Here is a 16,069-nt window from a genome sequence, read left to right on the forward strand (position 1 = left end):
CGTACAGGGATGAACAAGGAACACGTCCATCTCTATTCAGACTACAATATAAAAGGCAACGATAAAAGAATAAAGCCACAGAAGACAAAGAGAGAGAGAATCCTCTCCCTCCCTGGGCAGGTATTCAGATTTAAAGCAGCCCTGCCAACAAAAAACAATGGTATGGGAACGTCGCTACATGTACCAAAGATACATCAATCCTGAAAGTCCAGTTATATGACATTTGTGTCTGCAGCCACATCATCAATCACTACAGCACTGCAGCAGTGTAAATCACTATGAGTTTTTTGTTTTTGTTTTTAAACGGGAAACAATCATTAAAATCCTTTGCTTGCAAAGTGCAGTGTAATTATGCTGCACACATTATAACCTCCCAGGTATGTACTCTTGCTTGTCCTTGATTGACCATCATTACCACTCTGTGCTGAGTCAGTCCTCTGAAACAACAACAGTCCCACGGTGACACTAATCATAACCACACTGTACACCAAGTACACCAGGCTCACATAGCTGCACCAGGGAGGTTCTCCACTGGTCCAAAGATCTGGTTGTGTTGTCAAATCTTAGACAACTGTTAATCTCATGAGATTGGGTATTGAAAGTGTGGGAAACTGAGCAGCCTTGGTGGCGTTTTGTGATTTCTCTCACTGACATCTGAGCAAATCGTGAAACTAGATATTTCTGCCATCTTGTGTCAACTCAGACGGTTCTAATTAACACGATAACCACTGTTCTGAATCAGTGCACGCGATGCTTTCATCTGCTTATTGTTGCGGCAGCAGCAAAACTAAGGCTCGGTTCAAACAGCTGTGCTGCAACATTAAAGACCTCCAAAACACAATTCACTCAAAAGCACCACATTTTACATCATCGCCTCGTCTTTGAAAGTGTTTGAAAAAATCACAACCTTCATGGATGGAAAAAGCAGCGATGGCATGAGCGTGTCTTCTCTGTGCTTACCTGAACAGCATCAGGTGAAGTGTCTGTGGTCTGTGGTCTCTTCACTCTCTCACTTGTCCTGTAATTTACAGACAGTAATGTCAAACATGTGTATACGACAACAACAACTTCAACAATTAACACTGATACGTTTTTGTTTTAATCTTTTGTGACAGTAGAGCTCCAGTAGGCAACACTACAGAGCGACAACACTGTGGCTGGAATGATGTGAACGACGAGGACAGGTGAACGACGAGGACAGGTGAACGATGAGGTGAATTGGTGCTAATTAAAGTCCCTGAGTGAGTGAGAAAGTCAATTTGTTTGTGACCTTTGACCCATTTTGACTGATACATAATGTGTTTACATATTTTATTGTGTCAGCACTTGCATTTACTTTAATTTGTAAAGGTTTGTCTTTAATTCATGTGACATTTGCGTCTCCTTGTCCTTTTTGAACCCCCGACATTGATAAAAAGGTAAGTAACTTTTACTCAGAGTAAATTTTAAACAAGCTACTTTTTTACTTTTACTTGAGGACATTTTTAGACCAGTACCTTTGTACCTTTACTTGTACTCAGGTAACATTTTATGCTTGTGCCCTTACACTATGAACTCTGGGTAATTCCTTTTTGGCTCAGATATCCCACACAAACATAACAAACAAACCTGGAAGGACCAACAAAACAAAAGTAATGCAATCATCTGCATGTGAGAACATGTAATCAAGTTTACGAGGCAACCATTTATTAAAATGTTTGCATAATGACGACATCTGTGCACTCTTTGAGCCAATCAAAAGTAAGCATCCTAACATAAGATAATCAGGTCATCAAGGTAAAATAATATGGAGCATTAAAAATTTCACCCAATTAATAAAAAGCATACATTTGAGCCCTTGCAGTAGCAAAGGTGACATCACCAAAGAAAGAATTAAGGGTTTAGAGTTAAGTGCAGACATGGGGTGAATTCCCAGTATCAACATTATAACATCAAAGGTGACCGAGCTAATGAATTTGTACCACAGGAAACACAAAGTCCACAACAGATAATAAAAAAATAAAAGCCAGTGTGTTTAAGCAGCCATTAGCGAGTGTACGAGTCAAAGGAGCCTTTTAGTAAAGCAGCGCTTTCATGTGGTATTTGCTGTGACGCTGCTTAAAGGCCGGCTAGTTAAACAAGCAGTGAAGGGAGAGAGGAAGGGTCAATATTTTCACAGGCATGTTAAATACGTAAGCACTGATACAGGCTGATGCCCGTTTCCCACCTTCCCATCACCTCCAGCTGCTACTTAAAGACCAGATGACCAACCAACTTTAGCCACTTTTTGCTGAGAACAGAACAGATGTATCTGTAAGGGGAAGATTAAGGTCTTTCTTTAAAGATTAAGCAGCTGTAAAGAGTAGGGCTGCAACAAGCTGGTGACATGATACATAACCCAATGTAGGTGTGATGATACTATACCACAAAATAGTAAAGATAATGTTATGTGCATACACCATCTGTCACTTCTCCACCAAAATACCCTCAGTGAAAAGAGTGAAACAATGGCCAGACTACTGCCACCTAGCGGCCAGAGGCTTAAATACAATTCAAATTCAATGCCAATGATATTTTCATATGATAAATTGTTATACCAAGAAATATCACAATATATTAATACTTAGTATACAGGTTTATTAGTTAAACCGAGGATTGAATATGTTAATTTGGTAAGTTCGTAATATTAGGACAAAACAGGGGAGTTTTATTAACATAAACTGCATCATAATAGTTCACAGTAAGCCCTGGTCTAATTTACAGATATACTGTATTACCATCCCATAATACTTCAATATTCCTTGCAGAAAAGCCATCCTCGCCCCTGCACTGTTTTACAGTTGACAGAATCATATTCAAATGGACATTTTTTGTTGTCGACAAGTGTCAAAGTGCATCCACAAACACACTTGGGGCCAATAAAGCCCTCGTGTGAAAAGCGGAAATTAGGTATTCAATTTTCACAATTCCGAGGTATTATGTGCTCATGAATTTTTGCTAAGTACACGTTTGCCATTACCACACGGCCTCATTTAGTGTGAAGTGAAAATAAGGCAATTTGAATCTTGAGGAGACATTAATGACGGCTCATCATCATCACGCCGCTTCTCATAGACATTCACTGTGAAATGACATGAATGTGGCATAAGTGCATGGAGAAAGAATCAGCAGCAGCAGCATGAGCAACATTAAACCTCCATTAATGCACACAATTATCACAATTACCGCAGCAGTCTTCTGATTTTGCATTACATTTATTCTCAAGACAATTTAAATCCTTAATATTGTTAGAATTAAATATTTGAAGTAGGTCCAGTTTCTCAGGAATCCACTGTTGGGAATATTATAGGTTTTCTAAAAAAGGTATTCACTGCCACCTACTGTTCACTTTGTGAATTACAAGTTTTGTTCAATGAGTAGTGCTCCTTTCTTTACAACTTAATACATACCAACAAAATGAAAGCGAAATTATACATTCCTGTACAAAACAGTTCCCGCTTCAAAGCCCGGATGAGCCCAGTTTCGGCATACCAGATGACACATTATACATTATATACAGATTTAAGTCTAAATGCAATTTACTGCACAAATGTTTGTTTATGAGTTTTGACCTGTTTGCACCACCCACTCAGTATCACAGCTCAGTTAAACAAGACAAGCTGCAGCTATGGGCCAGAAATGAAATACTGAACTAAAAAAAAAGTCTCAGTGAGAGGAGAAGAAAAATAAAAAAGAAGAAAATCGGAGTCTGTATTGGGAGTTTATGGAAAAGTGTGGGTGGGTGAAAACAGAGGAATTTGAAGACAAATGCAGTCTTTTTCTGGACACAAACAGACAAAGATCAGCAAAAGAGCATCAGTCAAGGTCTCGCTGTCTTTCTCTTACAACAGTGTAGAATATTTTTACAATCTTCTCCTTGTCACTTATTTTATTTAAATACTTTATTAATCCCCTTAGGGAAATAATTCTCTGCATTTTCACCCATCCTAGAATTAGGAGCAGTGGGCTGCCACACTGAGTAGCGCCCAGGGAGCAATGGTCAATGGGGGTTGGGTACCTTGCTCAGGGGTACCCCAGCCCTTTCAACCTGGTGGGGACTTGAACCAGCGACCTTCCAGTTACAAGCCAAGGTCCCGCTCCACTTGGCCACAGGCTGCCCTATACGTCCTCACTATAATTCTCCGCTGGTACTAGGAGCAGACACACCTCCTGTTGCTGATGCAAGAAAATTATCCAAACAAAACAGGTTTTTTTATAAAACATAAAACGGACTTATTGTGTGGATTAACACAGTTTCAATGCTGGGTTTAAGCGCAGCTAGTTTTCACTTTCGAGGAGTTGGGACTGCAATCGTCATTTTAAATGGCAAAGTCTGCATTTTTACATATTTCACGTATACATCCTTCAAGATAGATTTTAGATCAAGAAATCGTTACAGCAAATCGCAGTGTTCAGATAAATTTAATGCCACCAAAAATAGCAATCTGATACACATCTCAGGAGTTGTTTTAATAAACAGCAGAAAAAAGCTTCATGTTACTGTTTCATAAACGCTAAGAGACTGAATTAAGCAAAACTACTACAGCTGCATCTTAACACACTGGAAAACCAAGTGTGCCGTTCTCTACTTGTTGTAACCGGCCATATGTTCTGTTACACCTACTAAATAAAGCCAGCAATGACACTATAAATCAAAAAAAGAAGCTATTGTTCATAAGCTCATTTATTCTAATCTTTGGCCAGGTGTATATATATGTAAAAAAAACACGTAGTGACAGATTAAATAACACATTTTTAAATTTCACAATACACTCAGTGTCCATGTCTTTATGAAGCAATAATTCAAGCATTCCAAACACCATTTAAATCAACGTCTTGTCGGCTAGGATTAAAATGTAATTGCAACCTACTCACTTGTCATAAGAGATGATAGAAAAAATGATTCAACTATTTAAAAAAAAAAGATGCATAGATTTAGACGGAGGAGCCTTCACTGTTCCAGCAGTCACACAACACCTTGCATTTTTGTCAAGAAAACAAAAAAAAGTCCCTTCAAATGAACAGCGACTCAAGGCTTTCTGCGTCTGAAAGAGAGAACAAGTCCAGAATTTAAAATCCAGTACAGTAAACGCCTCATACGCATGCTTTTGTTTGTTGTACTTACTTTTGATGGCTATAGCTCGAACTTGTGCCTGCCACTGGAGGCTAATTGGAAGAAAAGATTGAAAAGCACAGACATGCATTAGGTGCATGTACAACCCAAGTATCCAAATCATATTAAACAAAATAATGACTGACTGACTTGAGACAGTTTTACTCATGATAGTTTTGCAGTAAGGTCACTTTAAAGAAAAGAACAGCCCAGTGTAACTTTATATTCTTGTTGTAAAATGAAGATCTTACTCGGTTCTCGACGTCCTCTGGTTGAACCGGTCCTTCTCCAGACCCTGATCGCCTCTTACGACTGAAAAAAAATTGATTTTTGTGAGTTTTCTCGACAAAACATGGAAATGATTGACCCAACTTCAACTTTCACTGAACACAGTAGGCTTAATACACCTTTTAATTACAGAGGGCGGGACAAAGAATTCAAGTTTAGATCTTTCTCTTGGTGTACTCTTTGTGTGTGAATAATAAATAATACAATTATACAGAAAAATGTTTTACCTTCTACATAAAAAGCTTAAATGAGAATAGAATGAGAAAACAATGAACTGTTCCTAGAACAGTTTTAAAGCAAACGATGGGAACCTGCAGTGCATGGGTTAAATACTGTACCTTGGACCTGCTGCACATTCTTGTCTTAGTGTCTCAATGTCAGTAAACTGGACAGCTTGTCCTCCAGCCCGCGTCTTAAACACATTACCCTGTTGATGCGTAAAATCATGAGAATGCAGGGAGTAACATGTTCAGAATCAAACGTCGTTCAAACACAGGAACCCAGTGTTAATTAAAAACACAATGTGATTCAAGTCAGATTGGAGCAAGATATTAAAAAAAAACTAAATATAATAATCAATAATCAATTATATGTCATTTTACCTTGATCAGTTTGGTCTCGATTTCCCCATCAGAGGCAAGCTCTTGATGTCTGAGCACATACATGTTGCACTTAGACAGAGCTTTCTCGTTGGGGGTCGACACTTTGATTGCATTGGGTATGATTGGCTGCATGACAGTGTCTAGGTCCAAATTACAAGCCGGTTTGTGGTCTACCCATTTCTCCCCACCCGCAGAGTGTGAGCGCCTGTGCATTGGATGAACTGGGAGAGCAGTCTGGTGATCCCAGAGTGAAAGAAACAGACACAGTTATTCACATTTCACACCGTCAGTGATCATTTAAAAGATAATCAGGGTTAGCAGGGGGAGGGTTGATTAGGTGGTTAATATTAGAGAGGGCGTGTTTTGAAAATAAATGTATTACTGGAAATCAGAGAGGAAAATATTTAAACTCCCCACCAACGTTTGTTTTCCAGCAATATATTTTTTCCAAATCATCTAAAACTCCTAACTACGTAACATAGCAGTGGAGTCAAATGAGAGCAAGCATGCAAAGCAGTGTGAAACCTAGAGTAGTAGGTTTAGTAAGAAAAAGCCACATGCAGAAAATGAGATGTACAGTGTGATAAAGCAATGATGAAGCAAAGAACACAGCATTTTCAGCTCAGTTTTTGGGATGCTCGGCAACATTTTACAACAAAAATTGGAAATAGAAAGTAACCAGCAAGTTTTTTTTCTTGAATTAAAGTGTGTGGATGTTTAGCTTCAAGGGTTCATGATTAAAATCACTGTTGACATACAAACCAAGTTAAAACTCCTCCTTGCGAATACTTTTCTAATAATCTCTAGAGAACAGGGACAGGCCTTTATTTTCTACATTTTGGAATAGTTACTACATTTTAAAATAATCACATACCGAGTATAAAACTACTGTTATTTTCCAGTCCCTTCTGACATGTTACTGTGCCTAAAAGGCTGACAGCCAATGCTCAACGCATGCATTTATTACCGGGCGCCAGTATTACATACACCAAGTCTGGAGATTTTTTTCAGTTAACATGGGAAACTTGCAAAGAGCACACCAGTGCAAACAGGTTCTGCTTATAAACAAACATATGGGCATAGAAGTAAAACGCTGAAATGTCAAATAGTGAATCTTAGTGAAATTGCTTTTCAGACGTGGTTATAGGTTTGGTGGGATGGTACCGTTTGTTTAGCCATGCAATTACAAACTCTGGCCCATTAATTCAATGAGCAATAGAGGTTGTACTAAAAGGTATGACCGATATAGGCACTTCTGGATTCTTAATAATACAAAAGAAAAATATACATATTAATCCATTATGAAAATAGTGGACAGTTTAGTTTGATTGCAGCCCTAAATGAGACAGCTTAGTGGCCTTTTGTAAATCATTATTCCACTTGTCAAAAGTGGACACTCAAGCTAACATTGCAGCTCTTTGTATGAACTCCTGTGTTATCTTTTTTGGATTGTACTTTTTTTCTGAATAGTGTGCAACTTTGCACACCACTGATTTATCATGTCAAACAAGAGCTATTACTGTCTTGTTTTATTAGTACTGGTGAAATATGTGGCAAACATGGCACAAGGGGAAAAAAAGTGGTAGAAAGCAGCCAGCGACAAACAGCAGAGAAAACTGCAGGCGTGATGAACTGCTCAAAGAGCTTATGATGCAAGAGGATTTACAAGCATGACAAACTAGTTTCCTCTAGACAGGACGAAAACTACACGAAAGCAGCGTTACTACTCAAGCGGTCATCTATTGGCAACACTGCAGGTGAACTTCTACACCAAGACCAGGCTTAAAACATTACATACTCTTAATGAGATCTCGGGTCTACAACACTAACCCTTGAGCCTGCTTCTAGGTCTAGCCCATAGACAAGAGTCGTAGCAGGGGCCTCAGTGTCTGGGGCCCATCGCATGCCTCTCCTGCGACCCACACTGCTGGTGCCGTGGTATGGAGCGGGAGTCCGGCTGTTGTACTGTGGAGTCTGTGGGTGTCTAACTTGGCTGTCTGAGTCTACAGGGAACCTCTGCTCCCAGTCTGTGATGCAGGAGGCCACTGAGCGGTAAACTGAAGAGGAAGAGGGAGTGTCGGAGGAAGAGGCGGGGTATGGGTCCTGAACTGCCCTAACACTGGTTGAATATTGGTGGGATGGAGTTAAGTCCTGAAAGTGATGAGGAAATTGGGCCAAGCATTGTGGAGGTTAGCAGTGGCTCCAGAGGGACACAAACGCATGACAGGGTAAATGTGTCATTTCAGACGCATCCTCAGAGGTTTAAGATGATCACACAATAATCAGAATAATTACAAGCATGCAAAATTTCCACCATGTAAAACTTTTCATTTTAAAAAAGGAGATTATACAGATGTAGAGTGGTTAAATAAATAAATAACTCACAGGAATTGGTGATGGTGACGCAGATCTCTTCTGGGGCACGTTTCGGTCCCTTTCTCTAGACGGCCTCTCCGGACGCTCTGCTGCACAGCCGCCTCCGCTGTTGCTGCTGCTCTCCGTCACTATGGCCTTAAGCTGCTTCAACTTTTCATCCTTAACCCACAACTTGTTCTGCATCTCAAGCTGCTTAGCATTCACTCGCCTTTCCTAATTTGAAAAAAAAAGAAATTGACTTTTTAATCCTTTAATTACAATATCCTAAAATAATGCATTACATATTAATTAATTACCTGAAGTTGCTTAGCTTTAATTAACTTCGTTAAAGGCTACACATGAATCGAGTCTCACGTGTGTCAAACAACTAAATTGAAATTAAATCTTTCACACTAAGATAAGGGAGTTAATACCATACTCAATTTTTGCTTTTGTTGTTTTTGTGAACCTTGACATCATGAACGAACCGGATGCTGATTAAGCACATAACCACAGGCCAAAAACCCAATTAAACAGTCTATAAAGCTTTTTAAACCAGTGGAAATGCAGTATGAAATAATTCATACAGAAAAAGACTAGTCTTTTGGTGTTATGTCAAAATTTGGTATGATTTTTCACTGTAGAAAAAACTGAATGACGTGATGAATGAAACTTGACACGACCGATGAAGAAGTCGCAGGACTGCAGTGAATACGGCCACTTACACACTCTTTCTCCCACTTGTGTCTGGCATCCGTCACCATGCCCTGCATACGCTGCTCCATGCGCTTCTTCTCCGAGAGCTCTCTCAGTAGCCTCTGCTCCCGGGTCTCTAGCTCCTGCTGAAGTGAGCGCTTGTCCTGCTCGTACACATCCGTTGTCTTTTGCAGGATGTCAATCTGAAATGGTACAGCACATTCAAACAAGTGAGTTCATTTAAATTGCTGCAAAGCAAATGAAGAGAAGTGCACAAGTTTTCTTGGCAGAGGAGACGGCACCTTGTATTCCAGAGTTTTGGATTTCTTCTCCAACCGCTCGATCTCCGTCCTCTGGCTGACAATGACTTTGTCTTTCTCACCCAGTTTGCTTTGTTGGTCGTGCAGGAATGTATCCTTTGCACTGAGCTGACCGTCAAATTGTTGAAGCATAGACTTCAATGTATTCGCTGGAGGAGAAAACACATTGATGTTAGCTTGAAAGTGCAAACCACTTCATTATGTCACTGTTTTTCTGTGCATTCAAGCTTTCATGCTCTCAGGAATGAGACAAAACTAGTCTACAACCATGATATTTGTACTGAGCAAATTGGTAAATTCAATCATTTCTGCCTAGAATCAGGCTCTTGGTGGTTAAGAACATAAGCCCGTACCAGTTTTGTTGAACTGCTCTGTCATCATCTGACGTATACGTAGCCTCGTTTCCAGCACTTCAATGAGGCGGGGCAGCGTCTGATCATCAGCTGGGTCCACCAGCTCACATGGAGGCAGCACTGGAAGGCTTTCTATGAGCTGATTCAGCAGAACTGGATCGTCTACTATGTGAATAAGACAAGGACGTGTTTATGTAGAATTATTAGCATACATGATGAAAAGAAAATGATCTAAAAGTCAGAATAGAGCATGACAATGAGACAAGAAGTGCAGACTGGAGCGTAGCGTACCAGAATAAGTGGGACCTCCACGATCATCCAGTCGACGCGACAACTCATCTCTAAAGGCCTGGTTTCTGTGGCGGCGACCGGCAGCAAGGAAGCAGATCGGCCGGTCAACCGGTCGTGCCACCTCCACCTCCTGGGTCATCTCTGCAAAGCGCATCACCAGCTGTAGCACAAACAACGGAACGCTATTAGAAGGACTGTTCCTGTTTTGTTGTCAAACCATGCAAAACAAAGGCAAAGTCTTACAATAGTTTCTTCATAATCATCTGCCTTTGGGTTGACGCACACGATCATCCGGACTTTTCCTTCACCATCAAAGTAGTTTTTGAACAGGTGTGTAATTTTAGAGTCTCTGTATGGAACCATCTGGAAGAAAATACAGAATATGTGAACCCGACCATGAAATTACTATCTATCTATTTATCTAACTGAGAATTACCTTACAAAGAAATCAAACTTATGAACAGTGACACACTGATGAAACACAAACCTTGTTAGTTCCATACATTTGGTTTTCACGCAGGACTTCCATACAGGTGCGCAGTGTCATCAAAGACTGGTTGATATTACCTGTGAATGAGATATAAAATGAGCCATCAGAGATAAACTACCACCACTACTATATATGTATAAAAAACAGAAGATCCGGATACTTGAAGAAAGGGTCCAATTTGAGTTTGGAGACAAATCCACCAGGAAGAAATCAACTGACCTGCTTCGCGGAGGCGGCTTCCCTCTGCTCTGGTTCTACTGGTGCGTTCACTGCCTGCCAAGTCAACCAGACACAGCTGGCTCACATTCACCTGACTCTTGTCCTGTATTTCAACACCACACCGTTAGCATCTCTCTCTGTATCTGTATGTAAATTTGGAGCTGCACGTCACCTGTAGAATGTGGTCTCCATCAGCATCAAGTGGTGCTTGGGCCAACTTTATTGTGAACACACTGTGGGAGCGACTGGATTCACGGTTGAGTTCCGTGTTGGCTATCCTCCTTTTCTTTTGCCCTGTAGACAGTAGGTCATACATTTAGTGTGTGAAGTAAGAGTAGAGGGCAAATAAACAATGCATTTGATTACAGTATATAATAATGCTTATGTGGCGACAGGAAACTGAAGCTGAAAACTGTCCTATTGTACACCAAATAGTGTCTGCATTGACAGAGCAAAACCTCGGTTGCCTCTTACTATGCAATGGACAATTGTGCTGTGTGCAGCATAGGAATGTCACCAGGCAACACAAGATCTAAACACCACTATACTAAGAAGTGTGGCACTGATAGACTTAATCAGCATAATGTGAGCTAATTTTACAGTTGCTTGGATGCAACATACACAAAGAAAGACAAACATAAGAGAGCAAAAACTTTCACTCACCCTTCCAAAAGACTTCAAAAGCCTCTTCTGTAGATTTGACCTCTACTTCTGTGCAGCCAGCCACGTACATGTTGTGATTCTGATCCTCACGGAGAATCTTGGACTGTGGTGGTCTGAAACAAGTTCCCAAAAAAAAAAGAATAAACATACACAAACAATGTAGTGTAAGGATGAGTTGATTTAGCAAGATAAGTAGCAAAAGCTAAAAATGACAAATACTTGATGTTAGTGTCAAACACCAAATAAAAAAAACGATGATGAGATGCAAACAAAGACATTTGGTGGTACAGAGGGATGCATGCACATTTAAGCATCAGCCATTCAGGGATGTTTAGGTCTCCGCGGTAAAAGCAGGGGGCCAATCACTAAAGACAACAGCCACCAAAACGACACAAAGGTTGTAATACACCTATGCTACTTTTATGGCTTTGGATTATTGGTATGGAAATACACTGTTGACCTACGTGACATGTCAGCTACAGCCAAGTTACATCTAGGAATAAGCAAAGCACTGATATTATGTTCTTGTACAGGACACATACATGAACTCATTGTTCCGTACAGGTGTACCTCCACCGAGCCACCTGACAAAAACAGGATTTTATTTATTTATTTTTTTTAAATGTCTCATCACAGCAAAACAAAGCAAAAAACATATACAGAATCTCAATTAACTAAATATACACGTTTCAAACTGTGGTGGTAACGGGGACATGTATAGCTGCATTATTACTGAAAAAAATGTACTATAGTGCACATAAAAAAAACACACTACTACTTACTTTGGTCTGATGGGGTCATATGGAGCGTCTTCCAGGAGATCGTAGATATAGTTGTTATAGATCTCGATGTAGGACACGAATACACTGTAGCAACAATCCTCATCCACGTTCTCAGATTTGCATGCCTCCTCTGAACTGATCATATCTGCAAACTCTGGGTCAGGCCTGTGCCTAAAAAACAAAAAAGAAACATGAATAGACGTAGAAAATAACATGATAATCGGTGGGCAGTTTTACCAGTATTCATGAAGACATAAAGTACTGTGCAAAAGGCCTTAGGCCACCATTAGATCTGTTGTTTTAACCATACTAAAAATAAGTATTTACAACCACTTTATTGGAACTCATCCAGAAAATACAGAAAACATGTATGCTGTTTTAAAATAACAAATAACGTGTCAAGTATTTAGTGTGTCCTATCCTTATTGGAATTCTAATTAATGTTAGCTGTGAAAAGGGTATTTTATAACAGGCTTATTCTCAACGTGCTTGAGCATTGCATACACATATTTTATGAGTTACAGTCATTGAAAGCTTGATATTAAGATCAACTTTCATTCAGATCATTCCAATCCAAATGCTAATGAGGACAGAATTAAACAGACAAACATAAAAACAACAAAGCTAATAGTGCCACAGGACTGTACAAGCTACAAAAAAAAAAAAAATCGCTACCTGGAGGATGGTGTTTTGAGTACCGGCGTCGGCTGACTGTCTCGCTTCTGTCTCTCCAGAAGAGCATCTACTTGATTCTGAACCTCCATCCCATTTTTCTCATCTGGCTTAAACACCTGAAGATTTACAAAAAATACCAGTAAACTTTTGAACACTTTTTAAAAGATAAAATACACAAATGAGAGAAAGACATACATATCTTTTGGCCTGAAAGGGGCCGATGCTGTTGAAGACCATGTCTAAAGACCGGGGGAGGAGTCCACCTTCACCAGGTGAGCCGGTCATGGTGAAAGTCTTACCACTTCCAGTGACACCATATGTAAACAGAAGACCTGTGCACAATCCAAAGAATGATTTGGGACAGGCTGTAATGTTTTATACATCTTGTTTTCATACCATTTTAAATTAAGATTGGTGAAACAAAACAATCACACACATTTTATCACGTAAAATCATGAATCACACAAATGAGGAAAGCAGCCAGGAATTGTGTTTGTGAATCTGGAATTTGACATTGAACTTACCATTCTTACAGTGAATCAGATCCTCTATCAGCGGCTTTGCAACCTCCTCAAACAGCTCCATTTGTGTGGTTTTGATGCCAAATACCTTTTTAAATGAGTACTGTGTCTAAATACACAGAAAAAAAACATAAGCACACATTAATGGTATTTTACAGAAAAAAAAAACTTTTAAAAGTCAAAAAGCCAAGTTTTAAACCAGTTACAGTTACATTTGTTTGATCTACCAGAAGCATGTGTCAGTGTATACAATAACCAGAATCAGATTCAGAATCCCAGTAAAGAACATAGAGGGAGAGTCTGTATGGCCTTATTACTGCTCAGCCTAGGAAACAACCCACTTACCTCTTTGAATTCTCCATTGCGGTTGGCTTTGAGACCATCTGGGGCATGCAGCTGAATTGTGGAGCTGCTTATCATCTCAACACAGCATTCCTCATCTTCTGCTCCTAGTGGTCGTATACGGCAGCAGACCTACAAATAGGGCAGAATGTTTCTTGTGTGTTCTAGGACGCTCGTTTACCTCAGTTTTTGACATTTTGGTTTGAACGCTGTAAATTGATTTGACAGCTGAGGGGAAAAAACATTGAAAATAATACATTTATCATTTAAAAATCATATAGCCTTTATACATACCAGTCATAGTTTATGTGAATCATTTTTAAAATGATAAAAAGCAGCGTTTGTTGGAAACACCGCATTAGCATGATGTAAATTCAGTTTAACTTTCTCATCATTTAAAATAGGGATGCTTCTCTTATAGTGCAGTGATGGTGTTTCAGTTTGAGGATTTACAAAGTGGCGTTTACTTACTCCAACCGGATCTTTGTCTGTATTTGTTGCCTTCTTGGGGCCATGCCTCCGCGGAGTCTTGCCTTTCCTGTAAGTGATGATATAAACAATATTTTAAAAAAGAAAAATCAAAGTCAAGTCAAACACAAAACGTATACTACTTTAGAAAATAACTGTTTGGGTAATATATCAGGTATTTCAACTTAGAAGAGACAATATACAATATTATCGCTCATCTGGATAAAAAAAATTATTGACCATGATTCAATAAATGAATCATGGTCATCTTCTTTTAACGTGTAATCATGAGTGGAGCGAAAACATTAATCGTTCACATGAGTGAATTGAAACCCCTGTCTACCTCACAATATACATTCCTAGTAATTCATTTATTTTGTGACACAGATCAGCTGCATATTTCCTCATTATTTATTATGAACTGATTAAAAATTCCTTATTTTTTACTAAAAGATATCCCATCCGTGTTGCCCTTGACCACAGTAAGGGCACACATGTCCTTTTACATATACTAACCTAAAAACACATTTCTCTAGTCATTGCAATAACATATAAGGGAAACCTTTATACCGACAAACGTCTACTACAGCATGGGAACACATGAACACTGTTCAATTCATTCTCAAGGTGTTGAGGTCTGAGGGTCTGTGCAAACAAAGTCATCAACAATTTCCCCAAGATCATAAATATATTTTAATGACTTTAAGCATCGTCATTTAGGGACTGTAAACATTACCCGTTTGAACATTAAAGCTTAAGTGCGTAATTTTAATTAAATGTTTTGGAGGAGACTAGTATTATAATAATGTGAATACTGCATAGACAAAAACAAACACAGATGGACACGGGTCTCTCTTAAAACGTGTCTCCATGCTCACGCCATTATGAGTTTACAGAGTGAAGCTTAACGCTAGTTGCGAGTTTTATTGAAAGATTTTGAAAAACAAAATACGGCCTAAAAATAAGAAACGATATAGGTCATGTGGAAATCTCAACGAATGAATATCACACTCAGAAGGAACATCTTGCACTGTAATTGTGCCAGCGTCTAGATTTCTAAAAACATTTTTTAATTATTTTTCATGTTACTGGTTTATGATAAAGTTGCAGATCAAGTTTATGGAGAGTTCATTCGCCAAAGTTGTTGTCAACGCCAACTGGCTTTGAGTTAGCTACAAGCTAAGCTAACGCAACTGGGCTACTCCGCATTTACCTACCGAGTCTTATTAACCCACCGCGAGCATTTTTACGTTATATGCCCGAATAATCTTCACCACGTTGACGATTAATTTGGGAATGTTCTACTTAAATAAAATATATCGCAGTACTCACCCCTGCCTGTACATTGTTGTTGTTGAAAGCCTCTACACGGACCGCCGCTCTCTTCGAGATTTGAAAAATTCCCTCTTGTGAGACGTTGGTGCGACAGGCAGTTATTTCAGCCAATCACAACGCAGTCCTGTAGCGGAAGTTCCGCCTTCCGACACTTTTTTATGGGCAAGAGTTGTTGTAACCATTGCAACGACCCTTAATACGCACTACCGCCATCTAAGTGTAGACAAGAGAAATGCACCTATACAAAATATAATATTTAATTTTCTTTTGAGTTAAATACTCGCTTTTACTATGAATGATTCTAATATATGTTAGCATAGACATAATTCATTAGCGTCTGGATTTTTTGACTATGTCAGGAGTCCTTGTTTATATTTTTAATGTAATTTGTCCACAAGAACATTACATTGTATATTGACAGTCTCTTTATAAGGGTTTATCATGTCCCACATCCATCACATGATGTTATCATCAGACAATACAGCAATCACACAACTTGTTTTGTATTCTATAAGGATTTATATGTGTTTGCAAATAA

The 16,069-nt window shown here is 39.2% G+C and overlaps 1 protein-coding gene across 6 annotated transcripts; it reads right to left on the minus strand.

Annotated features, from left to right (window-relative positions):
• Nucleotides 1–4,421: 4,421 nt before the first annotated feature.
• LOC122772774 (kinesin-like protein KIF23) lies at nt 4,422–15,610 on the minus strand. Of its 6 annotated transcripts, none has more exons than XM_044031038.1 (24): nt 15,529–15,610; nt 14,200–14,266; nt 13,732–13,860; nt 13,390–13,495; nt 13,061–13,197; nt 12,866–12,981; nt 12,191–12,361; nt 11,951–11,992; nt 11,409–11,521; nt 10,918–11,039; nt 10,746–10,848; nt 10,524–10,603; nt 10,280–10,399; nt 10,037–10,196; nt 9,746–9,907; nt 9,375–9,541; nt 9,102–9,275; nt 8,407–8,610; nt 7,852–8,172; nt 6,022–6,255; nt 5,758–5,846; nt 5,383–5,443; nt 5,144–5,184; nt 4,422–5,063 (listed from the first exon to the last, which is right to left on the minus strand). In XM_044031038.1, the coding sequence occupies exons 1-24, from the start codon at nt 15,540–15,542 to the stop codon at nt 5,048–5,050; spliced, it is 2,949 nt and encodes a 982-aa protein (XP_043886973.1). In that variant the 5' UTR covers nt 15,543–15,610; the 3' UTR covers nt 4,422–5,047. The 6 variants fall into 6 exon arrangements, with proteins under 6 accessions (XP_043886973.1, XP_043886972.1, XP_043886975.1 ...); XM_044031037.1 differs by having other exon boundaries at nt 9,746–9,910; XM_044031040.1 differs by lacking the exon at nt 11,951–11,992.
• Between the last annotated feature and the right edge of the window lie 459 nt (nt 15,611–16,069).

Source organism: Solea senegalensis, linkage group LG7, assembly GCF_019176455.1.
Source record: "Solea senegalensis isolate Sse05_10M linkage group LG7, IFAPA_SoseM_1, whole genome shotgun sequence".
NCBI lineage: Eukaryota > Metazoa > Chordata > Actinopteri > Pleuronectiformes > Soleidae > Solea > Solea senegalensis.

Coding starts and splice junctions, on each gene's coding strand:
- LOC122772774 (XM_044031037.1), bottom strand. Junction 9,542..9,745: donor AGAGCAGTTCAACAAAACTG/GTACGGGCTTAT, acceptor TTTCTCCTCCAG/CGAATACATTGAAGTCTATG. Junction 5,185..5,382: donor CAGAGGACGTCGAGAACCGA/GTAAGATCTTCA, acceptor TCTTCCAATTAG/CCTCCAGTGGCAGGCACAAG.